This window comes from Leptidea sinapis, chromosome 44 (genome assembly GCF_905404315.1).
Source record: "Leptidea sinapis chromosome 44, ilLepSina1.1, whole genome shotgun sequence".
NCBI lineage: Eukaryota > Metazoa > Arthropoda > Insecta > Lepidoptera > Pieridae > Leptidea > Leptidea sinapis.
In genome coordinates this window covers 8,106,923-8,129,100 of record NC_066308.1, presented here as the reverse complement: position 1 = coordinate 8,129,100, position 22,178 = coordinate 8,106,923, and the positions used below count along the sequence as shown (strand labels likewise).

The following is a 22,178-nucleotide window of genomic DNA, read 5'->3' as shown; positions in this document are numbered from 1 at the left end:
TTATAAAAGGAAACAAACTCGTAATTCGATTGTAGAAAGTACTATTAAAAAGTTTTGTAAACAGCGTATCACTGCGCCCTTTGAATAAACTATAGTGTATAGTTTAACGGCGGTTCCCAATATACTATCTACGGATAGAGATAAATTACTGTCAGTAATTAGCTGTCCCAATATACCATATAAGTCATTCTTATCGCCTTATATTGGGACGCGTGAATTGCAATTTCCATACAAACTTCTATCGCTGGTAAGCTATACGTCGTCCCATTGACAGACACTGTGTACGGATAAGGTAAGTAACCGTCGATAAGTTAATTGGGACCGAAAAGTCAACGATAGTTACGATTTTTATCTCAAGTAAGAGATGGACTGAATATTGGGAACGGCCGTAAAAAATGGTTCAAGTATTTTGTTTAAGTATAATGTGTTTGTATTATATTTTGTCCTCAATGTTAACCAATTCCATTCATCTGCTTTTTCATGTATTCTAAATTCAAATTCAAATATTTTTATTCAAAATAGGATATTAAAGTACTAATTGAAAGTCAAAAACTATCACCCATTCGAAAAAGTATGCCCTATGCCTGCAAAAGTAAGTATCACACTTTTCAAATTAAATTTTTTTCTTAACTATAGAAGGTAGAGATTTAAGATGAAAAACGTTTTGTTGCAAATTTTATAGGCTTTAATTTTTAGAAACTAAAATTATACATTAGTAACATTTTTAACTTAAAAAAGATAAAACAATGAAAATAGACATTTTTAGTTTAGTGTAAAAAATTCAACTAAAATGTATTACATGTTATTTATTTGGGTGGTTGGTTTTGTTTTTGAAGTTTTTTTTCAGCCAATTCTTAAAAGAAGGTTACCGACTATAAAGTTTTTATGTACAAAATTAAATTCTCTTTGGAGTCCTTTTTATTTCGAAAGTATATCTTGTGAATTTAAAACGTTATCCCAATTTTAAAAGTGTGATACTTACTTTTGAAGGCCAGTGTAGTTCAGAACATAATTATGTTCTCCATTAATAATTGACACAACATTTTCCAGGCTCTCGTGTAACAAGATTCAGCATTATCAATAACCTACATGTAATATAATTCTATTTTCGGTTTGATTGAACCGTGTTTATCAGATAGGAGAGGCTGCCGGTAGCCGCTCGGCTAGTCACAAAACGTATAAGACTAATGTAGACCGAGAGACAGTGATTTTTTTGCCGACGTGATTATATTGACTCCTCGTTAACTATCTTATTAAATTACTGGCCACACCTTGACTGGAGATTAAGCTTGTAAAAAGTTGTTCTATTACCCGTGTAAATTATTTTATCGGTAACATCGTACGGATGTTATGAAGATTGCATGTAATGAGCTTCTGTATTTGAAATAATGATTATGATTTTAGTTGTATTTTATGGATTTTTTTTTAATTATCTCACTAGGGACAGCGTCGGAAAAGCCTATACTGGTAATTTATTTATAAGTTCTTTGCTGCCAGTTTAATTTTGGGTCTGAATATTCAGTTTAATGCAGGAAAAAGTAGATATAATAAGGGGTTTGCAAGTTTTTCAAACGAGGTAGGCCGATCACGTACCTAAGACCAAGTGAATAGATCTTTTTGTATTATAATTGTAACATAAAAATATATTTCAAAATTTGATGAAAATTAAATTTTAGTTATGTATCGTGTATATGTTATTCATAAGTGATTCATATTAGAAAAGAAAACCTATAGAAGAGTGAATTTCCTTTGTAATTTGGTTTCTCAAATCATCTTTACGTCTTGACGCAATTTTACTTAAACACATTATAGTGCCAAAAGTCAATATTTATCTGTAAGTGGCAAATGATGATCCGCAGTGCCTTGGCACTCACCTCTACTATATACCACAGGACTAGCGGTACTAAAAATGCTTTTGTGCCTGTTTGATATTCGCCATTTTGGCGCTGATGGCATGTAGCGAGGGTCTGCGGTACTAAAACTAGTGATGACAACCTCAATGAAACATCGATAGATGGTGGGAAACTATTTACAAAAAAAATGGTGTTCTTTATTACGTTGGTTCTTGAACTATAAAAAAACATGGAAAACGAAAGAAATTAATTCAAAATACAAAAATACTTCAGAGTATTGTGCATTCCTTTGCAGCCATTTGTATTATACGTCAAAAGTAGTTCTCTGGACGCTCGCGAGTGGCGCTTCAAATAGGCACAAAAAGTTTGCTGTTAAACATATGGAACAGCCCCTCCAGTGGTATTTATACAGGTCAATGCTTTTTGGAAAAAAAAGTGTTGGTATCAATGTATCAATTTAACTGCCGTTCCCAATATTCAGTCTATATCTTACTTTAGATAAAAATCGTAACTATCGTTGACTTTTCTGTCCCAATAAACTTCTCGACGGGTACTCACCTTATCCGTACACGCTGTCTATCAATGGGACGACGCATAGCTTACCAGCGATAGTAGTTTGTATGGAGATTGCAATTCACGCGTCCCAATATAAGGCGATAAGATTGACTTATTGTATATATTGGGACAGCTAATTACTGACAGTAGAAGGTAGTAATTTATCTCTATCCGTAGATAGTATATTGGGAACGGCCGTAAATGATTAAAGTGACTATAAAATGTCTAAGAAATGTTAAGTCATCTCTCGGACGCAAGATTAGGAATGTGGGCATCGGCGGTCGAAGGCGCACGTCACGCAACAGTGGCTCGGCTGAATACCCAGTAGCTGTCTCCGATCCACCGCGCCCGAGATGTCGGGAATAAAGCAATCGTTTTATATTTCTTTTGTGACATGCCAACACCTGTCGTAATACTGATTGCGTAAGGTTTTGGCAATCATTGTCTAAATAATTCATACCAGTGGAAGGCTCCTTTGCACAGGAAGCCGCCTAGATTATGGGCACCAAAACGGCGTCTATTTCTGCCGTGAAGAGGTGGGTGTGTAATGTGTAAGCATTACTGGGTTACGGTCTGAAGGGCGCCGTAGCTAGTGAAATTACTGGGCAAATAAGATTTGACATCTTATGTCTCAAGGTGACGAGCGCAATTGTAGTGCCGCTCAGAATTTTTGGGTTTTTAAGAATCCTGTGCATTGTAATGGTTAGGGCGTATCAATTACCATCAGCTGAACGACGTCCTGCTCGTCTCGTCCCTTATTTCCATAAAAAAAATCAGGATCGCTACTGAGAACACCCACCTACCATCTGGGCAACCCTTACAATTAATACAGACTACTACATGTTCTCAAAATAATCCGTAACATTTAATTTACTACTTAAATATCTATTAATTTTCTCCTCAAATAGTTTCCCTAAAGATAAACCAGAAGTAAAGACTGTAGTAATTATCTGCTTGAAATATGCAGTTGAAAGGCTGATGTTCAGGGAGCGGACATGTCATGCCGATGACAGGCGTATGACGCCAAGCCACACAGGATGGAAAAAACGAATTGTTGGTTTATCATGACTATATTATCTTCATTTAATTATGCGTGTTATTTATACTTAGATAAATTAATTAGTTATCATTTATAACTAACGCATAGACTATCTGTCACTACGTTTTTTGAAACATCCTGTGTGTTTGTATTTATACGTCATTATGACGAAACGGGCATCAAATGTACGCGGGATGCTGATGTTGTAATAAATTTGCAATCCTAAATAATTTTTGTTTCACTCTTAGCTTTTGATCTATGATAAAAGAGAATAATATTAGATTGTTAACCTAGGGTCGAAAGAATCTTCCCGAGGTATTTAGACGCCCGAGCGCAGCAAGGACGGCTGTAGTCCGAGTAGGAATTGATTATTTTACCCGTGTTAAGCACTTTACTTTTCATTTCGAATATGAGGAAAATAAAACTAGTTGTTTATCTAAACTATTTATTGATATTAAATCATAATATTAGTAGTAGCTATTTAAAATTAATTGTCAAATTGATGACGATGAAAATGACAACTTTTTAAATTTTAAATATGGAACTCTCCGCGTAATTGTTGCGGCTTATTCCGCTCAAAGAAGTTTGCGCTAAGTTCACACTGGCTGTTTAGAAAGTCACATGGCCGCAGCTTTTTTTACTTAAAACTCTTTTCAGCTGAAAGCAGTTCTATTTTTGAAGTTCATTCCGGCCCTTAGGTGGAAAGTAATTTGTATGAGTTTTTCCCTCTCTATGGAGGGAAGCAGCATTTTCTACCCAATAAACAGATCAAGACAACATTACTTTCCGAGTATGAGAAATAAAAAGAATATTGCGTTATTATTGTCCCATCCTTAATTTAGTTTGCAAACTGATATGTTAAATTGTGTTTTTAGGCGTAAAAACTTAAATCTACAGGAAAAATATCACAATCGAGCATCGTATTTTAGAATTTAGCAAAAAGTCTTTACAAAGTTAGGTTAATACGTGTCCGAAGAACAATTTTGATTGCAAACTTGTAAAATATATATTAGGTATCCCAAATGGAATATAATAGAGGCTAAAATCAAGTATAAAATCTTATATATTTCAAGAAGCCGTTGTTGTATTATTATAAATTTTTGTAAATACAGGGTGGCCGAGAAGTTGACGTCCAAAGCTAAAATTTAAAGCCTCATGGTGATGAGTATCCGAATCACCCCCATGTATGTTCTACGATTTTAGTAGTTTATTAGATAATAATTTTTTTCCCCTTTTAAACGCTTTTTTTTACCTAATTGTGGTTTAGGACTTTTTTCAAATTTTTTTGAACACTTTTAGTTAATTTTATTGTTGATAATTATTATTTACGGTTGTAATAACCACATAAGAAACTATGAATAGACAATGCGGAACTAGTTTAGAATTGAGTCGTAAGTTCAAGATAACTGCTCCAGCTAAATTCATGAAAATGTTCCAAAAATAACATAAATTGGGGAGCCTATGGCTTCTAACTATTTTTAAAAACTTCCCAGAACATTGGCCAATAAAATGAGCCAAATTTAAATTTTAGGTTTGGACGTCAACTTCTCGGCCACCCAGTATATTTTAAGTACCTCTGGATCGACTATTGATTGGGATGAAATTTTCTTTAGATCTCGATCATGTGCTGTAAGTCTCAAGGCGCAGTCCGCGACCCACAAAAGGTTCGGAGTTATAAGGCTGTATGCTAGGGTACGCCTTTTAGTGGTGTGTTAGGAATTAGGTAATATACTGTTGTTATGCGCAGTTAATACTGCGGATCTTTAAAAATCACGTCATACCGCTAGTTACAGAAAACATCTTTAAAGTTAATGTTTTATTAAATATGACACCGTCACTTTCTTTTTCACCTTGACAGTCAAAGATAGCATGTGATATAATGAAACATTAACTTTAAGGATGCTTTCTGCAACTATTTCTTTCAATGACAATAAGAGACGAGACTAGCAGGACATTGAGCTGATGGTTATTAATACGCCCTGCCCATTACAATGCAGTGCTTCTCAGGATTCTTGAAAAACCCCTATTCTGAGCGGCACTACAATTGCGCTCGTCACCTTGAGACATAAGATGTATATATAGATATAGATATATATATATAGATAAGATATATATATATATATATATATATATATGGGCATGAGCATGAAATGACATCAAAAAGAATTCTAAAAGAATCAATTTCGAGGAAATGAATGCTTTTTAAGCCTAATTAATACCTTTATTGCAATTATTGTATACAATATGCAATAAAAAGCAGTTAAATACAATGGAAATAAATCTAGAATTCACATCAATGTTGGATATTGAGCGCCGGCCGCTGTTTCGACTGTTTTTGTGTCGGTGGTGAGTTGAAAGTATCATTAGGGGCGTTACATAATGCCGTGCACAACGCACGTGCTGCCTTCATTACTGGCCGACACATGTTCCGGCTTCACAAGGGTCCTTTACTCAAAACCAGGTAGCTGGATCATGTAGTTTGGCAATATTCATTTAAAAGTATTCTGGACTGTTCTGTATTAGAAATTGTTAATAATTTAATCCCAAGAAATCGCCAAAATAGCGCACAAATGAAACCGTTTCTTTACGGTTTATATAAAGCATATATTTGTACAAAAAATAATTGTATATCTGCAGAATATGAGAAGAAATTTAATTTTTTCCTTACATTTCTATTTTTTATAGACAGTGCGTAAAGAATGCCAGAGAGCCATGCTAATCTTTCAATCTACATAAAAATTGTTCGAAAATTTAAAAATTTTACACCAATACTACTTATCATGACATAGTTTTGTTAGTTTTGTAAAGAAAATTGTGTTATATTTGAATAAATTTAAAATGCTTATAATTCTGAATTAAAACTATGGCGATCTTGTGCGAGAGAGATAAGCTAGCTCCGTTCGGTTCCTCAAGGCCGTTGGCTCGGTCCCCAGCCTTAATTAACACTACGCTCATTAGGCAATTACTAGTATAAGAAAATAATAATGTACGCTATTCAAATACAAATATAAAATGTTTATTAAGTACCTATATACATAAATCAATATTCATGATAGGGACCTCCTTTTAAGGGCTCTAGGGCCTGTGTTAGAAAACTCTGCTCTTCCATAGCTTATTAATACTTATGACATTACTAGCGTCCAGCCGTTAGGAGGGGTTCACTACCATACACATGGGCAGGAGAATTATATATGGACAGAAAATCTAAACCATTCTCAAATTCACTGGAACACACAAAAAAAATCATCGAAATTGCCGTGTCTGCTATGGTTAACCTATAGATCCGGCAAATACTTCATAACATTAATTACTGTGCTGTACGAATGATTAATTGTTTTAATTTTAGTTATTAATAGTTTTTACACATTAATTTGCAATTAGAGTTTACCAAACGCTTACATTCGTTCAATAGACACTACTTCGTTTTGGATAAAAATGTTAGCTGCGGTTGGAATAGTGACGGAACTTTGCTACCATATTAGCAAGAGGTAAGCATACTGTCATCCGTTTGCAAACAGCACATTTCATTGGTGATTTTTGAAGTGGGTGCCTGGGCCTGACGTCACTATGACTTCTCTAAAATGGCGGCCTGACTCTATCTTATCGCGCGGAACTTTTTCATCCTTAACATTTTTTTAAAATAAAAAAAAATGAACGAGACGAGCAGGACGTTCCGCTGATTGTAATTGATACGCCCTGCCCATTACACTACAGTGCCGCTCAGGAAGTCTCATTTGCCCTGTAATTTCACTAGCTATGGCGCCCTTCAGACCGAAACACATTAATGCTTACACATTACTGCTTCATGGCAGAAATAGGCGCCGTTGTGGTACCCATAATCTAGCCGGCATCCTGTGCAAAGGAGCCTCCCACTGCGATTCATCTAAAAATATGATATTTCTTTGCAACCTTTATATAATATTATATGAAACCTATAACTTATCTGACCTGAACTCTCTTCCACAAAATAAATGATCGTAGAAGGGACAACGCGCAATGAGTCAATCTTTTCGTAGAGGTGGCATCTTTATAACATGAAAATTTTTATATGTAAATTTTTTGCATCGGTATATAATAATAATGAATATTAAACGCCAACAATTAACTCAAAATATTGAAATAAAACACTTTTAAAGGATTAAAACGCGTGTAATTATAACTGTGTCTTTACATTCGATTTTTTCGTAAAAGTTACATTTTTATTATTATTTTAGTTAACCCGAAGTTTCAAGACCTTACCAGATCTCGATTTCAGGGGGACTCAAATCCTTTAAAAGTGTTTTATTTAAATGTGTAACACTCGCGTTAATCAAAGAACATAACTCAAAATATTTAAGCTCTCGGTATGTTTGTTAGTCGACGTCATTGGTCACACTAAGCAAAAAAGTTGAGAGGATTGGTTAAAAATTACATTTGTCGACAAATGTTTACGGATAATTCGCTCTGCCCAATGGCGTCGCTATTCAAATATTTAATATTCCCAGATACTTTTTGCACTTTTCAAACATAAATATGGAAAACATATCCATTTGGAGTTTCTTACATTTAAACAGTAGACTTAGTTCTTTTGTCATTTGCGGTTGACTTTGAACCTCAGTTAACAACATACATAAAGATTATAATATGTTCATAACATACCTCCAGTACTTAATTTACACTTGAATATTCAACGTCAGATTTGACCTCTATTGCCAGGCAGGGGCGTGCATATCATATAGGCAATTAGGCAGTGCCTAGCTCGTGCCAACCTAAATAAATGAAGTGTTTAAGTTAATTTAGTTTAATTTGGTTCCGTTATTTTATAACAATAATGATGACATATTGATGTTATTTTATAACCAAACATTTGTTGTAAATTAGGGATGAGACGAGCAGGACGTTCAGCTGATGGTAATTGATACGCCCTACCCATTACAATGCATTGCTGCACAGAATTCTTGAATAACCCAAACATTCTGAGCGGCGCTACAATTGCGCTCGACACCTTGAGACATAAGATGTAAAGTCTCATTTGCCCAGTAATTTCACTAGCTAAGGCGCCCTTCAGACCGAAACACAGTAATGTTTACACATAACTGCTTCACGGCAGATATAGACGCCGTTGTGGTAACCATAATCTAGCCGGCTTCCTATGCAAAGGTGCCTCCCACTGTTGAACACCTCACATTAAACAACCTAATAAGATCTTTCCTTACGCTAGATACTGAATACTTACGGTAAACAATCTCTAGGTTGCATATTCCAAAGCTCAACTACGATTAGTAAGATATACAGTGCCTACCTTGCTAGAAAACTAATGCACGGCCCTGTGGCCAGGCCACGCGTAGGCAATTAACTCACGCCGCGCCGTATTGCGCTATACAGTGGACGTTCTGCGCTGTTAGTCTTTGCGAGCCACCATAACGTCGATTGTTTCACACTTTAGACGGACAGCTCCAGTCTCGACAGCTGTGGTGAAATATTAGAAGCTTACGGCCAACGAGTAACATACTGAACGAGTTTTTATGTAGCGTAACGGAAGTGATTATATATTTTTTTTTGCTGTTGATACAATGTGTGTCTAGTACATATATAAACTGTACGTACTAGATAGATAGCTCATCTTTGAACAGTTTAGCGTAAGGCATGGTTTTATTACATTAAAAGCAGGGATGTTGCGAACATTCGCATCTGCATCCGCAAATGCGGAACATCCGCATTGTTTTGGACATCTGCATCTGCTTCCGCATCCGCATTAATCAATGCGAATGTTCATGCGGATGCGAATATTATACAAGTAGCGACAAGAAAGAAATTGGGCGGGGCCGGTGATTGACGCGTGCCGGTCGCACGTGACAATAACCAATGGGAGCGAAGAAATTAGTGACAAGATTCGACACGTTTGTTTGTTTTCGCTAGTGCATCATTTGTTTGTTCCTTTCCTTGCAAGTGGAAGTGAATAAATACGTGTTTGTTTGCGTTGTGAAGTGAAAGTGAACTACTTATCGTATCATAAAGATAAATAGGTATTTTTAATGTTATTGTGATACAGTGTGTAAATAAGAAGAGTTTACAAGAAAACTTTATATTATTTAAGACTAATATCCATAAGATCACAGGGTAACTTCTATTATATTACGCCGGTAATACGTTTTATTGTAGGAAAAAATATCGTTTTATGACGAAATTCGTTATTTTTCCAGTGTGATTCCCGTTATTGATAGTTTATCTATCTAACTATTTAGTCAACAATGTCACCACCGACCAAAAGTAATGTATGGGATTATTTTGAACCAAATAAAGAAGACCAGGATAAAGCTGATTGTAAAATATGCAAAAAAAGCTACTCTCGCAAGGGCCGCACCACGTCGTCTTTAAAAAACCATCTTAAGTCGATGCACTCAGAAGAATTTTCTACATTTGAGAACATTAGTAAAGAAAAAAAATTACAACAGATGAAATCTGACGCAAGTAAGTTTCATAATTAATAGTTTTAATTAATTAATATTTACTTGAGGCATTGTTTGGTTAGTTTAATAAAAGAATAGTTTTAGTTGTGGTTTATTGGCTAAGTTTCCACTCAATATTATAGTTATTTGCTGTCATATAAAACGTCAGTTGTAAAAAGACTAATATATGTAATTCATTTATCTACTTTTTTATTGTTTCAAAATAAAACAACCTGTACATAAATGTATATTTTTAATATGATATTAAAATATGAATAGTGAATTACTTAACTCAAAAACTATTCGGCTGATTGCAAAAATTTTATCACTATCAAAAAGTGTACCTTTTCTTTTTAGTGTAGTTTAGCTTCACGCTATATTTAATGTTAATGCCAGAAAACATTAGGGATCCTTCCTTCTTATAAATATTTATAAGGAATAAACTCCTTTTATTTTTATTTTTTGCAATATAAGTTGGACATTTGATAGAAAGGTTTTCTGGTGTTTTAAAATGTCCTCACTTTTTAATTACTTTTAAGTAAATAGTTTTTTACAACGAAAATTTTTATTTATTTGTGTATTTTTCAGATAAAGTTACCACTCCTCTGCAAGAATCAAAGAAACAACTTTCATTAGAGGAAATGGTTCTAAAAGAAAAGAAGTGGGACGTCAATAACTTGAATTCTAAAAAAATTGATAAACTCATTGGAGAAATGATTGCACTTCAAAATTTGCCGTTTAATTTTGTTGAAGGGCTAGGTTTTCGTAGACTGATGCAAGAATTAGCACCAAGATATAACTTTAGGGGACGCAATTTTTTTACAGATTTTGTATGCAAGGAATTATATAGCAAAGTGGCTCAAAAAGTTAAAGGATTAATCGAAAATTTTGATAACATGTCGTTTACGTCTGACATTTGGTCGGATCCTAGCTCAAACGCTTCTTTGCTTAGCCTGACTTGCCATGGAATTGCAGAAAACTTTGATAGATCATCGATAATATTGAAATGTGAGACATTTGACGGCCGTCACACTGGTGACATAGTTGCTGAAAAATTCAGTAACATGCTTTCTGAATGGAACATTAAAAAACAACAACTGCATTGCCTAATCAGAGATGAAGGGTCTAATATGAAACGAGCCGCGCGATTAGCAGCATTAAATGATATAGACTGTACTGTTCACAAGATACAACTGGCTATCCGTAGTTGTTTAGGTTCTCAAGAAAACATAAAAATACTAAAACAAAAATGTAAGAGAATTACGACCCATTTCAATCACTCTACCATTGCCCAGAAACAACTGCAATCAATTCAGGACAGACTGAATCAACCGCACCTGAAAGTGTTTCAAGATTGTGTAACACGATGGAACAGTACATTCTACATGTTCGAGCGTTTTTCAAAGATAAAGGATGCTCTGAGCCTTTACATGAATGATAATGAAATTGACCCTATTCTACCAGAAGAATGGAAAATGATTGAAAGTTTCATTCAATTACTGGGACCTTTTGAGGAAGCAACACGGGAACTGAGCAGCTCTTCTGCTCTTATTTCATCTGTGATACCGATAATACAAATGCTTGAAAAAAAAGTTGATGACTATTTATATTTAACAAGATCGCAAGAGTTTGATCCGATTCGTCAGGCTGTAACGACTTTGAAAAACGAACTTTCTACAAAGTTTTCTAGCTTGGGAGAAAACAATTTATATACCATCGCTACCTACTTAGATCCTCGCTATAAGCACAAATTTTTCACACCGGTGACTGAAGAAAAGATTAAAGATGACATTTTAAAAATGATAAATATTGAGAATGACAATTTTGAATCAGTTAATACCAATGCCAAAAGGGCTAAAATAACTGATTGCATGGAAAATGAAACAGAACAACTAGGACCAGGGACTTCAGGTTTCAACAAAAAGCCATGCTTAAAAAACGACCTGGCTATGATGTTAGATTCGTCGAGTGAAGACGAAAGTCAAGATGAGCCAGAAAATAGTAGCGTTGAAGCTGTATTAAAAAAAGAGTTACTTGCTTACCGTACTAAAAAAAGAATAAATGTGAGTGAAAATCCTTTAAACTGGTGGAGTGTACATCGAGGGGAATTCAAGGTATTATCGCCGATAGTACGAAGATTTTTATCTGCTCCACCGGGCAGTGTTCCTAGCGAACAACTATTTAGTAGCGCGGGATTAATTTACGAACCTCTGCGTAACAGACTAGAACCAGAAAAGGCGGCAATACTACTCTTCATCAAGTATAATGCTCCTATTTTTAAATTCAACTACTGATATAAAAAACAGAAGGTGTTCAGTTACATTATACATGACTTATATTTTTAACATAAAAATAAGTACTTAATTATGTTTGATTACAATAAAAATGTTAATAATTACGTTGTCATTGTTTTAATTCTTCATGGATAGACTTTATTTACATAATATCTTATACATCCGCATCCGCATCTGCATCCGCGGATGTGAGCCTGCTAAACTCCGCATCCGCATCCGTATCCGCGGATGTGAAAATATCGGCATCTGCAACATCCCTGATTAAAAGGAATCTTTTGACCCAAAAATAAAACTATAGCTTTTGCTCTTTTCTCTTCTATACTGAGAGTAATTGTTTGTGATATAATTATACTATTGCTACTGTTCACAGCCATAGCAATATTTTTGTTTAATAGAGAAATTTAACAAACCAGACTCGTCCACCGAAAGTCCCATACAAATATGTATATATACCTAATTCGAAAATGTATAGTTTTCAGATTATTCCCTATATTTGTAGTTTAAGACGGCATTACTTGCCACATTAAATATTTCTATGTTGAAGGAAAATACCCTACAAATTTTGATTCTGGGGAAATGCTGCGAATGTTCAAAGTATTCCAAAAGAGGGCTAAAAGAGCAATTTATAATATGCGCCGAAGATATAATGTCCTAAACCTTGCCTCACAATACATAATATGTTAGAAAAAATATAACAAAATTTAAGAAAAATTGCGATTTGAATTCATTCAATTCAAGTAGAAAGAATAAACTGTACGTGCCGTTTAAAGATGATTGCTTTAAAGGCTCCTTCAAAGGTCGTGGTATTCAATTTCACAATAACATACCAGACAGTACCAGCACTCACTGAGCACAAATTCAGGAAATATATTATAGTATAGTCGATGGTTCTTGCCTGTTTCTACACAGACCATCTTACACAGCTTCAAATCCACGCGTTCCCAGGATCCTAATTTCGGGTACGTTACGACAATCCTAAGTAGCAGTACTGATTCGTAATGGAACGAACCGGCACGACCGCACGCCGCCGCTCTCCTTCATTCCTGCACTCCATCGTGTGGTAGCCGAGTTGAGTCACTATTTGTATTTATTACACAATATATTATGACTGTAATTTAGATTCGAATGTGCATGGTGTTCCGTCCGCGCCCAACCTTCATTTTGACTTTTTTTTTTATTTCTACGAAATGAACTTCGGTTCTAAAACAATCTTTAACTTTAAAACAAAATGGCCATACTTAACTTTGGTTTACTTTCCTATTTAATCCTTACTACAAATCCCTTTGTTCAAAATATCAAGTTTGTAGCAATGGCGGCTACCCTGCGTTGATGAATCAGTCAGTTAGGACAAGTAGTCAAGTAAATAAATTAAATGAATGTGTCGACACATTTCGAGATAATGTAAAATCAAACACCTACTCGAATGACTGCAATGTTTGACTGCTAGGACTAATCGTTTGAACCACACCATTACTAGATATAATATTCGCCCGTGAATAGACACTGTGTATAATAATTTATCATAATCAAGCATCGTTACAACTTTCGACGACCATTATTGCCTAACGACCTTTGACTTTGAGTTTTGAAACTGTTGTTACGCAGGCTCAGTATTTAAAAGTATATTTCGTTGTAATAATATTTTGAATAGAATAAAATATAATACTGTTTAATTTTAAAAGACATCTTTATATCAATCGTGAGTTGCTTGCTAGCTTGTGGGTAGTACGACATACAACGAAGCACGCTTTTCTCTCACAGAGGTACGCAGATAACGCACTTCTTTTGCCACTGTACATATACAATACTTGGTACCTCTGCCCCTTTCCCCTTTTAAGTACCTACTTTCCCGATCGTGGTATGAACAACTAGTTCGATCGTTCCCGACACGTCCATGCACATTAGTTCATTAATTATGTAGAATTAATCTTTTTTTATTGAAAAAGAGGACACACGAGCGTACGGGTCACCTGGTGTTAAGTGAGCACCGCCCACATTCTCTTGCACCCAGAGGAATCACAGGAGCGTTACCGGCCTTTAAGGAAGGCGTACGCGCTTTTTTTGAAGGTACCCAGGTAATACCGTTGTGGAAACACCGCACAAGGAAATTCATTCCACAGCTTTGTAGTACGTGGGAGAAATCTTCTTGAAAACCGCACTGTGGAGGACCATTTTTTCCATTCATCCATACGAAATTACCCATGCATCCAATTTAATCCACATCCATGTAGACAGAAGGGAAACACCTAGGGTTTGTAAATTTTACCATTGCTCGAGCTTAAATTAAATATTCGTTATTGGAATGGACACACTATGGAATCCTAGATACCTTAATTTTATTGTAATCCCCGCGCATTGAGTATGGGATAGGCTGCCATTTTGGTGACGTCAGGTACAGGGTAGGTTTTGGCTTAAAATTATACCTCCTTGATGCGAGATTTCAGAGTGAAACTTCATACACGTGCCGGTTAGAACATTCTAGATTAAAGGAATGTAGAACATTGGATTGTTTGCCTTCCAATTGTTCTTTCATTCGGCTTTAAAAATAAATATGGATACGTTGAAAATAAAAGTAAAAACATATTTGAAAATGTCAGTACAAATCTGCAATTTCATCGTTTAAAACATAATAATGTGACATTACAACCTTATCAGATACCATCCTGTGGGGATGATGAATACGTAAAAAAACATTTAAATTATGCTTGTTCATAATTCAACGAAGTCTTCGACGATTTCTTTTCGGAGACGATTCGGTTCATTTAAAAATGATACTAAGAAATTTCTTTGCATTGAAGCATTTAATTAACGGTAAAGAAGGATTTGAATAGAATGATTTCCAATCATAGTGCGATACACCGTGAAGATGTAAGTGAGATTCAATGAAAAAGCTTAAATGTTCCAAGAATTAATTAAAATACCAAATATTATCCTTCCTAAATCACATTTAACAAACACTAAAGGGAAATAGAAAGGCTTTAACGGTAAATAGCTTTTTGCTGCTACTTCTCACACATAATATACAAATGGGGTGGTAGAAAGGTGGTAGTGAAGTGGTAGACTTGGAATTGGATTGGAATTACATGTTCCGGAATAGGCTCAGTCCGGCTAGATCGCCCAACTTCGAGAAATAAAAACAAATAAAATCTTTTTTTAGTTTAAATAGTAGGTATAAGATATCATGTTGGACTTTCCTGTAAAGATGAACTATTAAACTTGAAATTATTTCTTTACTAGCTTTTACTCGCGACTTTGTCCGCGTGGAATAGATACTTTGGGCAGCATTTTCATTTTTTAGGATTCTTTGCAAATAATACACATACAAACTCCTGTTTGCTGCCGGTGGTGCTCTTCTGTGATACAGCGCATATCCCTTGTCATTGTGGACAGTCTCTAATAATATTTACCTACGAACTTTAGTATTCTAATTCATCGCCATGTAGATAATAGTTTTAAAAATTCTCGAACAAATATTTATAAATTTCGACTTATCAAGTACCTAAATACAAAGTTTTATGGTGTCATCTTAGATAATGATGAACTTCCATACCCTATCCCAACCCCCCCTTATACTTTTTCACAATAAAAAGTATATACCTACCTATGTCCTTTTCCAAGCTCTAGTCTATCTCTGTACTTAATTTCACCAAAATCGGTTCATTGGTTTAGGCGTGAAAGCGTAACAAACAAACTTACATTCACATATCCGACAAGTCACCAACGGAAACTCTATTGCTAATACTTTGCTATCCGTCTGTGTGTCTGCTAGGAAGGTGTATCTTATAAACAGCACAAATTTCAACAGTATGTCTTACTTTTGCCGCCATAACAACAAAATATCAAGTCTCAAAATGGCCGTCAATATCAAATGTTTCATTTATAAAAGATACGTAACATTATATTTAACCTGTATTGTTTTTTCATATCACTGCCCCAAACATTTCAGCCTGACGACGTCCACTGCTGGACAAATGTCTACCCCAAATGATTGCTATGACGATCGGTCATGCGCTGCCCTCTTCCAACCTACTCCAGAAATCTTGACCACATCGTCTCCTACTACGTCTTCCGGTACGTGGTCGCCATTCGAGGACTTTACTTCCCGATGGCAATTTGTCCGTCTAACTATGTGCTCTGCCCACTGCAACTTCAGATTCGTAACCATCTGAGCTATGTGGTTCTCCTACGTATCTCTTCATTTCTGATATGATCTCACAGGGAAACTCCGAGCATAGCCGTCTCCATTGACCTCTGAGCGACAATAAGATTCCTCTTTGTAATACATGGTGAATTAACAATAATATACAAGATGGCTTCAAAAATCATTCAGATATTTTTACTTTACTTAGCGTGGGTCGCACATTGCGTGGTAATTGTAATTTTCATTTACGATAGATCATTTTGCTAGGGCGTGTGATTATCTTCATGCTTAGCAATAAATGTTGAGAACACAAGTCTCAACTCTTGCTTCAGCGGAATAAGATATACAATTGATGGTTATTATATTAAGCAAGTTTGCGTCAGGACATGCGAATGGATTTTAGTGGTATGACGTCAGCATTCTAAGTTACAATACTCGCCTTGGTATGATTACTCAAAACTATTTCACAATGATTATAACTTATCTTTATTAGTATTATCATTTTAAAACGCAAGAATTACATATTAAATTAAATTATATTTTATTATTTATTTATGCGTGTTATTTATTTAAAGTAACCAGATATAATTTCTGATTTTTATTTATTTAATATAACGACTTGAAAAATATTTTCGATGTTTTTTTATCATTACTCGAGTAACTAATGCTTATGCTTAACATCAAGTACATATAACATATTAAAGGATAGTAAAAAATCTGCTTAGTATTTTAATAATTCCTAGTTGTGCGGTTGACTGAACTGATTTTGAAATTTTGGCAACAAACTGATATTTGCAAACGACAAAGTAAATTAATTTACCGTGAAAGTATTGAAATAACAACCATACAACTACTATTACGTGTGATTAGAACATTTATAACATTTCTTTTAATTATATAGTTACTGCAGATCTTACAATGAACGACAACAGGAATCCCTAAAATTATTGAAGGGTTAAGGCGCGGGACCGAGCCAATGGCCTTGAGGAATCGAGTGTGGCTTGGTTAACTCTTTCGCACAGAAAACGCTATAGTTTTAATTCAGAATTAGAAGCATTTTTAATTTTTTACAAATATACTACAAATTTCTTGACCAAACTAAAAAGACTGTCATCTTAAATAGTATTGGTGTATAATAAATACATTCGCGAACAATTTCTATCTAGATTGAATAATTGGCACGGCTCCATCTGTAAAAGTAAGGGGTACTTATGTGATTTTTTTCGCAATGTCTAATATAGATATAAATGTAAAGAAAAGCTTAATATAAACCGATAAAGAGAAAAAGAAATTGTTACAATTATGCGCTATTTTGGTGATTTCTTGGTATGGCGGCCTTAAGTACAATATAATATTGTTTTATCACACACACCACAAACATTTTATTTTTTGTGATTTTATGAAAATAAGGGACTAGACGAGGAGGACGTTCAGTTGAAGGTAACTGATACACCTTGCCCATTACAATGCAGTGCTCAGGATTTTTGAAAAACCCAAAAATTCTGAGCAGCACTACAAATGCGTTCGACACCTTGGGACAAGATGTTATCTTCATGTCTCATTTGCCCAGTAATTTTACTAGTTACGGCGCCCTTCACACCGATACACAATAATGTTTACACATTACTGCTTCACGGCAGAAATAGGCGCCGTTGTGGTACCCATAATCTAGCCGCATCCTGTGCAAAGGAGCCTCCCACTGGTACTCATTGTTCAAGATCACGTTCAGTCTGAGTGACTTGGACGTTTGAATTATTTCGGCTATACCGTGTGTAACAAGCCTTATAGATCATTACTAATCACCAAAGTAATGAGCAACGTGTGCCGTGTGTCTCCTAATACGGTGCTCGCTTGTATGATCAATAAGAGTCTTGTGTACTATGACGTAATGAGACAACTGTTACTAAAAATGGCTTCCGACATCGTAAAATCAGTCCAAATATATAGGCTTCATTAATAGTTCATTCAGTAATAGGCTCATGCTTTCAAATTGTTTTCGTTGTATTGCTTTTTTGTGGTATAGGAAGAATGCCCTAAGCTCCCATTCAACACCAGAGGAATCATACGGTTTTACTGGTGAGTGAAGTTCTTTAACGGCCGTTTTCAATAACGTATCTGTAGTTTAGGTTACATTGCTGTCACCGTTTAATGACAAGATCTATCCATAGTTATGTCCAGTATAGTTACAGTCCAATGCTTTACGTCGATAGGTTATTGAAATGTGAGTAAGCGTAAAAGGATAAATTTGTCTTACCTCTAGTTAGCTAAACTAAGGAGAGATAGGTTATTGAAAACGGCCGCTATTCTTGACTAGCTGACCCGACAGACGTTGTTCTGTTCATATTAAAAAATACTCTTGCGGGTGGAATCTCGTAAAATCTTAACTGACCTGTACTCGGCGAGGGAATATTCCTACCAAATTTCAAGTCTCGGAGCCTCATGGTTCCAGAGATATCGTGATGAGTCAATACACAGATGGAAATCTCTTTTATATAAAAGACTAGCCGTTCCCGCCTGCTTCGCTGGGCGAATTTTAAAAGTAAGGAACGTTGGAAATCTAAAAATAAGATAAATTTCGCATCGAATGGTGGTAGTTTCATGTCGATACGATTAGTGGTTTAGGCGTGAAAGAGCTTCAAACAAATACCATTTTCATTATATAATGTGTAGATTATTCAATTTAGTTCAAGACCTGTGCGAATTTCCATTGCTAACTTTTGTGATCGCATAAAAATTATTATCAGTTTCTATTTTGATGTTTAGATGAATGTTTGATTTGATATTCAGACTACAGTGTGAACTATTTAAAACCACACTCCGAAGAGTTTTAACACTGTCATTCATAGCAGCAGTACAGTAATCGAAAAACAAATAATCCCAGCTGAAGTGCTACGAAGATAAACTGACATTTATATTTGTTTACGTCTGACCACTTTTTACAAACTTTAGTAATTCCGTCATATCTTAAGATTAGATTAGAGAATTTTACAATGATTAGTTGAATTACCAGTGGGAGACTCCTTTGCACAGGATGCCGGCTAAATTATGGATACCACAGCGGCGCCTATATCTGCCGTGAAGCAGTAATGTGTAAACATTATTGTGTTTCGGTCTGAAGGGCGCCGCAGCTAGTGAGATTACTGGGCAAATTGATACGCCCTACCCATTACAATGCAGTGCCGCTCACGATTCTTGAAAACCCCAAAAATTCTGAGCGGCACTACAATTGCGCTCGTCACCTTGAGACATAAGATGTTAAGTCTCATTTGCCCAGTCATTTCACTAACTACGGCGCCCTTCAGACCGAAACACAGTAATGCTTACACATTACTGCTTCACGGCAGAAATAGGCGCCGTTGCGGAACCCATAATCTAGCTGGCATCCTGTGCAAAGGAGCCTCCCACTGGTAACTCCACTTACAAATGAGACTTAACATCGTATGTCTCAAGGTGACGAGCACAAATGTAGTGCCGCTCAGAATTATCAGTATCAATTACCATCTGCATTACGTTCTGCTCGTCTTGTACATGACTTTCATAAAAAAATATAACAAAAAAAATTTGAACATAAGTTTGTCAAATTTCATCACCATGAGCAATTTTGACGTTTTCTACGAGGTTATCGAAAATATAAAAAAAATACAAGATGTTATTAGGAAAGTGTGGTCTGTTTATGTATATTGTGAGAGATGCCATAATATGAATCAGAATTTTGTGTTTCGATAAATAGGCAGGGCGTATCATTTACTATCAGGTAGACAGACGTCTTGCTTGTCGTTACTTCTTCTCATCCAAAAATATATACAATTAAATAAATTTCATTGGAAAAACTAACCCCCTTATTCATAATGGTCCGCTAACTTAAAACAGCTGCTAAAGAGTGTTATTTCTCATTCTGACTTAGGTCAATAGAAGAAGACAGAGTGAGAATTAGCAATGCTTTAAGTTAGCAGACTATTATGAATAAGGGGCAAAGTGTCTACAAATATACGTAGTCAAACAGTTTATAATCATATTTTTACCCGCGATCTTTGAATAATTACTTTGGGCATTTATTTTTTATGATTCTTTGGGCATTTATTTTTTATGAATGAGCGTATTCAACGTAATTTTACTCGCTTTCTAGCTTTTAAAGACAAAACCTGCCCTTATCGTGCAGACTATAAAACAAGACTGGACCATTTCAATATGAATTCGTTGGAGATAAGACGAAAAATAACTGATGTGTCTACTTTACATAAAATTATACATGGTAGAATCATATCCCCAGAATGTCTTATAAATGTAAATCTTTCAGTCCCTAGAAATAGACCAAGATTCCCTATTAAAAATTTTTTCAGCCAAACAATCAGCAGAACTAATATAGGTACAAAAAGCCCCCTTAAACAGAATTATGAGCTCTTATAACGATATCACTGCAAATAATAGTAATATAGATATTTTTCATATGACTAATATCAATAAATTTAAAACCGACTGCATTAAAATATTAAGATCTTAGTTATATAAGTTAAATATAAGAAATAAACTAATGTATTGTTGTATACTTATAAATTTTATAAATCTCTTTTTTTTAAAGTAGTAATGTATTTAAGTCACTTAATATCCTCATTTTTGTATAACTCTTCATTTCTTTAATTTTAATTGTTCAACTTTGTTACTCTTTTCGCACTATTGTAAATGTTGTTTACACCTGTAAAGACATGTCATATTGTACTATCCCTTGTGTACTTGCTAAAATTTTAATTTTATAATGATGTGTTGTTGGTCTAACTAACTAAATAAATAAATAAATGATACTTTTCAAATAATACACACACAAACTGCTCTTTCCGCTGCTGGTAGCAGTCTTCATATTATACAGCGCATATTCCTTGTCGTTGTAGACAGTATGTTTAATAATATTTCCCTGTGAACTTCAATCTCCTATTTCATCGCCATGAAGGTCAAAGTTTCAAAACTTCCCGAACAAATGTTTATAAAATGATTTTTATCAAGAGTCTAAATACAGTTTCATAGTTTTATCTTCGATGATAACGAATTTGCATACCAACTGTAATCCCCTATTTCAACCCCTCCATGTATTTTTTTGCAATAAAAGGTCGCCTTTGTTCTTTTTTGTACTAAATTTTATCAAAATCGGTTCGGTGGTTAATGCATGAAAGCGTAACATACAAACTTCACATTCACATTTATAATATCTACAGTTTCAAATGTTTTTTAGCGATTTGTTTGTTCCGCAACTGATATGAGCTTTTTGACTCTTAATTATTCTAAAATATTTACATCATCGTATTCAGACAACACAAAAATATGTGGTTGTGTCCAATTTCCTATTACTACTAATTACTATGTGCATGTAATTAAAAATATTAAAATATAAACAGTAGATGATAGATACGCGCGCTTACAAAATCTTAGATATACACTGGTGCGGGCCTACGCTATACCGACATTAAGCTGGGTGCACATTCGTTTACGATCACTGCAAATGTGAAATTGAAATATATCTAGTAATGTAATAACAATATTAGTCACCCGGTGGGAGTTCCGCTCAGCTTCGCTTCGCCCAATTAGAAAAAAAGTCATTCTTTTCAGCTTCTTTCAGTTCGGCACGTGACTTACACTAGAACTAGAATACTTATTTCATCATTTTTATTATTTAAATGCTTATGAATTATTATATAATGAGCCTTACACAGTTGAAGGTCTAATACAGATCCAAGTACTAGGTCCTCAAGGACATTCAAGCAAATATGGCGCGAATTAACAATAGTTCCTTTTTAAGTCGAAGTCGGTGCTCCGGTTAATCCGTCTAATGCAGTGTTCTTTTATAGACCATGCCCCACCTTAACATTTCTAAAAATT

General features: G+C 35.0%; 2 protein-coding genes across 3 annotated transcripts in view; both read left to right on the top strand.

Moving 5' to 3' along the window:
* Positions 1 to 22,178, top strand: part of LOC126977302 (uncharacterized) — a 69,322-nt gene that overhangs the window by 15,049 nt on the left and 32,095 nt on the right. The window lies entirely within an intron of this gene.
* LOC126977236 (zinc finger BED domain-containing protein 4-like) lies at positions 9,096 to 12,273 on the top strand. Its single transcript, XM_050825965.1, has 2 exons — positions 9,096 to 9,897; positions 10,464 to 12,273. Exons 1-2 carry the CDS (start codon positions 9,678 to 9,680, stop codon positions 12,167 to 12,169), a joined length of 1,926 nt encoding a protein of 641 aa, XP_050681922.1. The 5' UTR covers positions 9,096 to 9,677; the 3' UTR covers positions 12,170 to 12,273.

Coding starts and splice junctions, on each gene's coding strand:
- LOC126977236 (XM_050825965.1), top strand. CDS start 9,678: ATGTCACCACCGACCAAAAGTAATGTATGGGATTATTTTGAACCAAAT. Junction 9,898..10,463: donor ACAGATGAAATCTGACGCAA/GTAAGTTTCATA, acceptor TGTATTTTTCAG/ATAAAGTTACCACTCCTCTG.